General features: G+C 37.8%; 1 protein-coding gene across 1 annotated transcript; it reads right to left on the minus strand.

The window, feature by feature from the left end:
• Positions 1-1,050: 1,050 nt before the first annotated feature.
• Positions 1,051-3,385, minus strand: LOC147635672 (zinc finger protein CONSTANS-LIKE 16-like). The gene is made up of 3 exons (XM_086803075.1): positions 1,853-3,385; positions 1,341-1,580; positions 1,051-1,248 (listed from the first exon to the last, which is right to left on the minus strand). Exons 1-3 carry the CDS (start codon positions 3,113-3,115, stop codon positions 1,210-1,212), a joined length of 1,542 nt encoding a protein of 513 aa, XP_086659201.1. The 5' UTR covers positions 3,116-3,385; the 3' UTR covers positions 1,051-1,209.
• Between the last annotated feature and the right edge of the window lie 6,598 nt (positions 3,386-9,983).

A 9,983-nucleotide genomic window follows, 5' to 3' on the forward strand; every position in this document is an offset into this window, starting at 1 on the left:
TTGAAAGTTAGGACACTTGCAAGATGTACTTAAACTATATAATTGTTAGGTATACACTCTCAACTTGGATTTTAGGTGATATTTTGTCGCCTTACATGTTATTATATTAGTAAATGTTGGTCATATATTCATAAGCATGACTTATGGATACATAACTTCAAAATCAAGGGATATGTAGATACTACATTTAGGTTCTACGTTTTTAAGTCAAAGTAACCAAAGTTTCAACCTTGGACCTATATGCTGGTAGGCTAAGGCAAATCCAACTCATATTCGTGCACCACTTTTTAACTTTGATGCATTTTTAGATCTTAGATTATTTTTTTTTGAAGTCTTTTATGATCCATCTTGCCTATCCTTCTAAGACCCTTCTATAGTAGATTTTATGCTAGCTAGGGTGGTCTCGCCTCTACATAATATGATAACTCATATCTTATAAATGGCACATCTCTTTATCGAAAGAATGCATCCATGCACGATAATTGATGTTTTTAACTACTTCTACTTGGGTCATTCCTAGACTAGGTCTCCCTCATCGAGTAAGAACTTCATCATCGACACATGCAAGAAAGTTGAAGGTAACCTATATTTACACTTTGAAGTGTATGTTCTAATCTACCATTTTTCAATGTAAATTTAGGTGATTGCTTTAAGGAACTAAAAAAACCAGCCCTACTATTGATATAGGCTAAACTATATTCACATTTCTCATGCAGGATAAAACCCCTGAGAAGGATATTGCAACTTCAAATTTAAGGGGCGGTGTCTCATTAAGGTCAATGAGAGCACATGAGTCTATATCATACACGTACAATATAGGTTGGTGGCATCAGGCATTCATGACTAGAACTTTAGGGCTTGGTTGAAAGTGGGGTGGTATGTTGGCATGTAAAAGAGATAGAAGACCAAGTTCTTGTGAAGGGTTCTTAAATTAAGTTATGTGGGCTTGACTTGAAAAAAGAATAATTGTTGGGGTTCCACCATGAATGCTTCCCCAATATATGATACAAAAGATACTTTCTTCATGGGGATGAGGGCCTAGATCAATGACACAAATAGTAAAGAAGATTGCAATAGACACCTCCAAAACAAAGAGAAATTTTTCTTGCACACCAAAACAAACGAGGATTGCCAGCCCCATGATAGCCCTTTGTGAAACATTGTGAGAGCTATGGGACATGTATTCAATAATGCAAGGACTATGTGGCCTCATAATACCATGCCTGGGGTTCTCTTCACAAAGCGGCCCTGCAATACACAAGGTAACATAAGCTGACACAAAAGTTTACTAATAAAGTTGGATTTTGAGTGCAACAACGAGCTTTAATGGTGGTGCTCACCTTCACGCGGGGGCGTTTCTCGGCGTTAAGCTTGCGGACTTCATATCGGATCTTTTTGGAGAAGAGGCGGAGGCGGCGCTTCTCTCTGTAGCGCGTCACAATCGCCTCCCTGGCACCACCTCCACCACCATCTTTCCCATATCTACAACCGCTAAATACTGGCACTTCCCCCGCTTGCTCTCCCGTGCTGCTGCTACTCCCAACACTGTTGTTGTTCACCTCTGGCACCAGCCACTCTCCCTGCATTGAATAACCCGCACCTTAGTTAATCTCAGTACTCTTGATTTTAATCACAACCTTAATCGGAATCAATTAGTATACACATGAATGATCTGGTTAGGAGGAGAACACTACGGCATAGACATGGATAATCTGGTCACGAGGAGAACACAAGGACGCTATGAAGTGGAGGCTATGGTATAAACATGCAGGAAGATTTGATTGTGCAGTTTCTTAAGCTTTTGCAAAACCTTGGAACACTTAGCGTTAGGGTACAAGAAATTTATACTTACCAACAAATTAAGGCTGCTTTCATCTGGTCTTTGCCCATCCATCCAGATCAGGGTTCCTCTACTTGACCATGCATTGAGGACATCCTCAAAGTTGAGATTTAATCCGAGCTTAAACCTGTTTTGTGATTCATACAAATGCTCACAATTAAGCTTCTCACTCAATAGGGTATCAGGATCAAGTTCAGTCATGCCAAGCTCAGGAGGGCTCTCCACTTTCACTTTGCACAGCCAGCTGCGCGGGCTCTCGCAGCCCGCGTCGAAGCAGAGTTCACCATAGCCAGCATCATGATGATCATCATAATCATCATCATTAGCATGATCACTGATATCATTAGCTTGACCTTTACCGTCATTCGCATGAACATTGGAGCCATCATTGTAATGCGATGGATGAAAGTGGAGCATATCCATGCTGTCCATGGATGCCATATTTTCACCATCTTTTCCATCTTGATTGCCATAAAGCACACAATCAATATCCACTTCTAGGTCACAGAGATCATTTTCTGAATCAAGGAAGTGCTCAATGCCAGTACAGTTTCCGGGAGCAAATAAATCCAAGGACTCTTCAGCACTATTGCTGTGCCCTACAAGGCCTGACTGATCGGCCCGTTGGATATAATCAGAAGACGTAATTGCACTTGTGTTAATGCTAACAGCCCTATTAGCACAAAATATGGGCTTTTCCTCTTCATCACAGTGAAAAGGGGGTAGGGTTTGATCCAAAGGCATGTAAACAGGGACTTCATGGAGAAACAGGTCGTCATCCCTGAAATCAAACAAACTCTCAAGCAGAGAAGTATGGTCGGGGACCTTCACTTCACCATCTGGGCTGCATGGCTCATCCTTAATCTTGACATCACTGTTATTAATTGATCTCTCATTAACTAAGCTACTAGCTTTGGCATTAAGGTCACGGCTAGCTGAATACCTAGGGCTGTGTCGACGAATTGATCTTGGCCTCTTTCGAGGATTGCTGTTGTAGATTACAGGATCGGAGCTGGGCGCCTCTCTTTTTACATTAAGAGAAGAAGATGATGATCTTTTCATCTTCATGGGCGCCCCATTTGGTCCCAGCCGGACCCTCTCATGGCGCTTGGCCACTGCGTTTGCAGTGTGCACACTGCCATCGCACCGTTCACAAAGGTAGGCTACATCTGCTGCACAGTACCAACGAGCCCTTTCCTTCCCACACACATCACAGGCTTTGGCCGCCCGGCCCCCTATCACCATGCCCATTATCGCTTTGCCCACCACCACCATGGCTATTGAAAGCTTGCAAAACCTGGGCCTAATGGGCTCTCTGATCCCTCACCCCACCAAATCAAAGGTTAAGTTGGTGTGCTGCTGAATCAAGCGTCACTGAACCATGCCCGATCAGAAGGAGATTCATTAAACACCCTAATCCTTCAAACTAAAGCTCCATCAACTTGATCCCTTAGCTTTTGTAGCGCAAATGACTGCAGTACTGGCCACGTAGTAGCTGCAAACAGTAGATGAGAGTGATATCTAGTATGCAAGTTTGATGAACTGATCACACTGCATCAAAACCATCAAATCTGCAGTGACGTCTTCACAAGTTAGGTGCTAGGTTTGCAGTAGACTTGGTTGCAACCCGTATGATGATGATCATAATAACTTGCACATACTAGAGCTGTGCAGGCTCTACTGATGCACATACTAGAGCTGTGCAGGCTCTATTGATGATCAGCTGTAGCAGGAAAGCTAGTAACTCGTGAGGAGCTATATGTAGACATAGAAAGGGCACAGGGATTAAGGTATACAAGAGAGAGAGAGAGAGAGAGAGAGAGAGAGAGAGAGAGTATGCAAAAGAAAAGTACTAATGATCAAAGGTATGGAGGGGTAATATGCAAAAAGACTCAGAAAGTTCTCAACGTAGACGACTTGCACGTACTGTGTAGAGGACTAATAAGCAAGGACTGTCCAAGGCTGTGATTAGCGAAGGTTATTGATGCTGAGTGGCAAGAGATCAAAACGTGCAAGAGATTTAATTAGAGATTGGAGGCTAGAGGAGAGTGATTAAGTGGAGATCGTGCTAAGAGATTAAAGGCTAGAGGATGGCGAGAAAGTAGAGATTGCGACTCAAGTTGCCTGATAGAGATTAGAGCCGAGCGGAGAGTGATTAGCTGGAGATTAGGGAGCTTCTTAATGAGAGTGGTCTAGAATGTTGAAGAATGTGAGAGGAAACAAGGCACAACACGAGAGTGCAGTGGCTTGCATCCCTAAAAGATAGCAGCAGGATGCATACAAAAGAGGGGGGGCTTGTCAGGCCCTTTTTCCATCGAAATTATTTAACCAGACGTGGGCCCGCGCCCATCCCGTTTTTGTCGTGGCCGGGGACAGTACACACTATTAGACTGTTAAGGGGCCCACAAACCAAGCCCCACCAGAAGACTCAAGACGCCAGGCTTCAGTGACCAGTCTGCGCCCAGAGACTGCCCACCCCATTACATGCCAATATATATTGTCCTCTCGGTCAAAAACCCCTCAGTAAATTAACATTTAGGGTCTGCTCACAGGGTGTACTTTCTTTCATTTTTGGGAACAATAGTTCTATATATATATATTTATTTCCCAAAAAAAAAACTTTTCATATCCACAAACTCTATTCCCTCCTTTACAAATCCATGTTAAGTAGACTACATATTAATTCATCTTCCAACACAAAAGACACATTTTTCAATCATAGCTTCAATTGTGCACCCTTTGGGTGATTCTCTCTCCAATATATCTCCTTTTGTCCACACTTTTATTATTGGCCTAGTTCCCATAGGGTTTTCAATAAATGCAACATAGGTGTAGATAGTTTGCTTCTCATTTAGATACCACCTCTTTGTTTTTTGCCTGAAACTTTCAATGGTTTGGCTTTCACATCCAGCCCTATATAACCCTTAAACATAAAAAGCACCTATTAGGTTTACCTAGTATCCATGAGAGTCTCCCTGGTTGATATAAAGGTCAAGTTATGCCAATTTGCAGGGCCTGAATTAGCTATGCCATCTCATCCTTATTCAGCTTGTTCACATAATACACAGACCAACACATGTATACACATTTATGCATCAACTCTGTCACATCCACCCCAACAATGGTTTCTTTCTGAAAGACTGCAATTTCTGGTATTCCATATCTCTCACAAGCAGCAAAACCTAATTATGTTGAAGATCAAGTCAGTAGCCCCATCACTGGCTGCCCATCTCCCTAAGATCCAGTCCCCCCACTGGCCTTGGATTCCTAATATACTATCAAAGATCCATTTCCCAATTATGCCCCATGCCCTTTGATGGCAAGGCAATCCCAAAAGGCATGTTTCCCATCTTCCAAAGCAGTCTTGCATCTAGGACAACATCCACTAGTGAAGTTTCTCTGAAGCAGCTGATCCCAATGGGTAAGGCCCACATACATATCCTCCACAAGAAAACCTGAGACTTTACAGAGATACATGCCTCCCATATTGCTTTCCATCTCCTGCTCCAGCTATTAGGATTCCAGTTTACCCTCCAAATTTTGCTATAATAATCTATATTCACCTCACTTTTCCCCAACTCCTTGTACAAGTCACTGCACAGGGTTTATAGGCTCAGTTGACTTTAGTGTTCAAGAAAACTTTATTTTCCCAAAAAGTGGAAAACCTTCATGTAAACATTGTGAAATTGTTTATACAGGAAGTAGGTATCAACATTTTCGTAAACTATTTTACCCAAAATATACACATTTGTTGTTTATATTCAACCAAGTTGTCAACATATTTTTTGTATTCTTCTGGTTGAAGTCATAAACCAACAATTTGGGATTCTTGGTCATCTTAAGGTAGGCACCCCTTTCCCAAACACTTCGAGGTATGCACTATCTAGTAGTATTGTTGTGAAAGTAGCTCCTTTTTTACCCTTTGCACTAATTTCAGATTTTAGAATCATATGTACTAATATTTTTCTTTTTCTTAAATAATCAAAACGCCTCAAAAATATTACTATTTTCTTCTTTTTATTTCTAATACATTTATACATATATCCATACATACATGTATGTATGTATGTGTGTATGTATATGTGTATATATATATATATATATATATATATATATATATATATATATATATATATATATATATATAAATTTTAGCTTCATTTGACATCTCTAAATTTAACTAAGGCCTGTGAAAAGCTGCAAGCAACAATACTAAAAATTTTCATAAGTTTCAAAATGATCCGTGGATTTCCATGCTTTCTTTTAATGCAAAGAGATGATATAGGAAATATTTACATCACATTAAATTGTAAGCCTATGTTTAAACTATAATAAAATGTGATGCCTCTTGCCTCTTTGCAACTCTTCTGAGTATATTTCTAGTAGCCTTGGAAAAGAAATTATTCCCAAAGCACCCTTTGTAGCATATTTGAAGTGGAGTTATATATTCTACTTGGATTACCTTCTCACATCGACCTCTTGATTGCATAGCAAAAATCAAGCTTTTATGACTTTCCTAGGACCTAGATGTTGCTAAATTCTAATGGTGGCTCAGCTCATCTACTACTACGCCTCGATCAATGTAGAATTCAGTTTCTATTTACCACCCAACAGAGGTGGAAAATGTCCTTTGGGTATACCCAATGTTTACCATTTCCATATGGGGTACGAAGTTCATGGAATATAGTGTAGTAGCCATGGAGCAAATCTTTTCCATGCACATCCTAGATATCTCATTAGCGACTTATGGCTTTTGAATTTATCGTTCAATGATTTTCAATGTGCCATGCAGACATGGCTGGTATATTAAAGTTCTCGTTTATAAAAATGGCATGAGTTGCAAGTTTTTGAGTTTCTTTGCAATGCTTTTATCCTTATTTGTAGTTCTTTTAATATAGAGCCCACCACCATACTGAATCTTCTGTCACAAGCAATCTCTACTTAAATGTGACCTAGAGGCAACATGAAGGAGTTCCTCTTCCTGCCCCCACGTGTCCCCATACCACATAGAGAATACGTGCTCCCAATGGTCACCAAGAGGGGTGACCTGTTCAAGGGGTTTCAAAAAAAAATCCTCACCAAGAGGGATGACTTGTTCAAGGGGTTTCAAAAAAAATCAAAGGCGCTTGGGACTTACATGTGTGCTTATTATCATGAGTGGCAACCACATGGAGCAATTGACCGATGGCTCTGGCTAGGTCACTCAAAATGTATACTAGAAGTTCGCAAAATTCACTTAATAATTGAGCTTTTTTTATTAAAGAAATTACAAAAAAGCAAGGCAAGTGTGACACTATATTAAAGAACCTTTTTTTATTGGTTCAACAAACAATAAAGCTTCATTCAACACGTTGAGATGTTGGCGTTATTTCTATAACCAACTCCTGGTTAAACATGCCACTAGAGGGCAGCAGGCCACCAACTAAAAATGGAAAGTTAAAATGCATGAACTAGATGGTAGGCAACCAAACGCCCTACAGCAAGGGCCTTTGGAGTGCAGCCGACCACCAAACTGAAAATGGAAAGTTAAAATGCATGAACTATATGGTGGGCAACCAACATCCTTATTGAGATGTTGGCGTTATTTCTAACCAACTCTTGGTTAAACATGCCACAAAAGGGCAGCTAGCCACCAATTGTGAAGTTAAAATGCATGAACTATTTGGTGTGCAACCAATTGCCCTACAGTAGGGGCCCACCTCTCTTTATGTGGGAACAACCCCTTTGAAATACACCTTTCCTAACCCACAAGATTCCATAAGTGCAATTGGTGCTCAATGAACTCGTCACTTCAATGCTAGGCTTCCCATCTCATGTTTGGTGAGAACATGCCCAAAGCTGGTATAGGAAAAATTTTATGCAACTTTGTATTGCATTGCAAATTGCCATCAATAACCACTGCTTCAAATTTAAGGCATGAGCCTTGCATTTGGTAATTCAATGGGCCCCAAAAAGTGAAAGCACATAAAGGGACTAGAAAAACGACCGCTATATATATTCGGTCATGGCAGATAAAAGGGACCCATGATTTTTGAAGCCACGTCAGAATTGACCCACCGTGTTAATCTTATAAAAGGAGGAAAGATGAAATCGGATTGGCTACGGTATTGTGCCACCCGCCAAAGTGGACATCCTCCTATTCAGTGGCGGTCTCCTATTGGCTGAGACTGTAGACCGGTTCTAGAACTCTAGTGGTATGACCCATCTCCGATGGGCAAGAGTATTCTTGCATGCATAAAAATACAGACTCTTCCTCGAGTGAGAGGAGAGATAGGCCTTATATTTGAAGCCCATTTTGGGCCTCATGGTCCTCAACTTGGCTACCTATATATGAACACGCCATGCTTGCCATATATATCCACGTAGGAGCTCCTAAAGCACTTACTTTTCTTTGAATTAAGCACCAACCTTGGCATACATATACATCTAGCATTCCAATCCAGTGTAATGGTGACAATCTTAACACACGTGAGCAAACCATTAAAACAATCTTTGAGAGTGACTGAATTATCTATCCTTGGAAGCATATACTCCTCGCCCCCATCTGTCCAAAAAATATATATAAGATAATAACATTAGCTTAAAGATATAATTTTTACAGAAAAACAAAGTTGAATGATAAAACCTTACAAAACTCGTTCAGTGGATCAATTCTTAAGATAAATGGCGTTTGAACAAGCTTGTAGACAGCAAATCAAAAAATTATGTAATGTCAGTGCCTATGCACCGAAAATCTAACTTATTAGGCTTTTCATAGTCTACAAACATTACATGTACATGAAGCTGATCCGCAATCATTCGCAATCTTAGATTGTAAATTCCAAGGAGCCCAAAGCTCTCGCATGTAAGTGCTTGAATCATACAAACCTCGCATGTAAGTGCTTGAATCATACAAACCTAGCAATAATCTAGGTTCAAAAAATAAAAATATTTCGTGTTTCAAAAAACTGTATCAATAAAAACTTATATTTACAACAACTAAATGCAAAAACTACATAAAAAGCAAGTTTTTATACTGTAATACACACGTGCACTCTAATAGTTTGATCATTAGAGATATTGTTGCTTGTCCTTCCCGAGACATGGGATCTAGAATGGAGCCATGAAGATTAAATCGATTATGATAAACAATGATGACTAAATTATAGTAAACGTCAAGACAAATACCTTCAATATCTTGTCTGTTTTACCATAAATAAATGAAAATGATCTCCTTGCCACATCCATCCTAAGTAATAAATTACCTGTGATATCAAATACGACACTACACTTCAATAATCATTAACGCAAGATTTTGAGGTCACTCTCTCTCTCTCTCTCTCTCTCTCTCTATATATATATATATATATACATATACATATATATGTATATATATACATATATATACATATGTATATACATATATATATATATGTATATATATGTATATATGTATATATAAATGTATACATATATATATATATATATATATATATATATATATATATATGTATATATATGTATACATACATGTACATGTATATATACATATATATACATGTATATATACATATGTATATACACATATATATATATGTATATATACATGTATATATATATATATATATATATGTATATATACATACACATATATATATATATATGTGTATATACATATGTATATATATATGTATATGTATATATACATATATATACATATATATATATGTATATATACATGTATATATATATATATATATGTATATATACATGTATATATACATATGACATATGTATATACACATATATATATATGTATATATACATGTATATGTATATATACATATGTATATACACATATATATATATATATGTGTATATACATATGTATATATATATGTATATATGTATATATACATATATATACATAATATATACATATATACATATATATATGTATATATACATATATATATATGTATATGTATATATACATGTATATATACATATGTATATACACATATATATATACATATGTATATATACATATATATATATATATATGTATATATACATATATATATGTATATATGTATATATTATGTATATATATGTATATATACATATATACATATATATATACATATACATATATACGCATATA

This window comes from Cibotium barometz, chromosome 9 (assembly GCF_041138505.1).
Source record: "Cibotium barometz isolate CiBa-2024 chromosome 9, ASM4113850v1, whole genome shotgun sequence".
NCBI lineage: Eukaryota > Viridiplantae > Streptophyta > Polypodiopsida > Cyatheales > Cibotiaceae > Cibotium > Cibotium barometz.

Bases quoted from the DNA above. Each gene is read 5' to 3' on its own strand.
- LOC147635672 (XM_086803075.1), bottom strand. From the start codon at position 3,115: ATGGTGGTGGTGGGCAAAGCGATAATGGGCATGGTGATAGGGGGCCGG. The intron at 1,581-1,852 runs GTAAGTATAAAT...TATTCAATGCAG, and splicing joins AAAGCAGCCTTAATTTGTTG to GGAGAGTGGCTGGTGCCAGA. The intron at 1,249-1,340 runs GTGAGCACCACC...TGTGTATTGCAG, and splicing joins AGAAACGCCCCCGCGTGAAG to GGCCGCTTTGTGAAGAGAAC.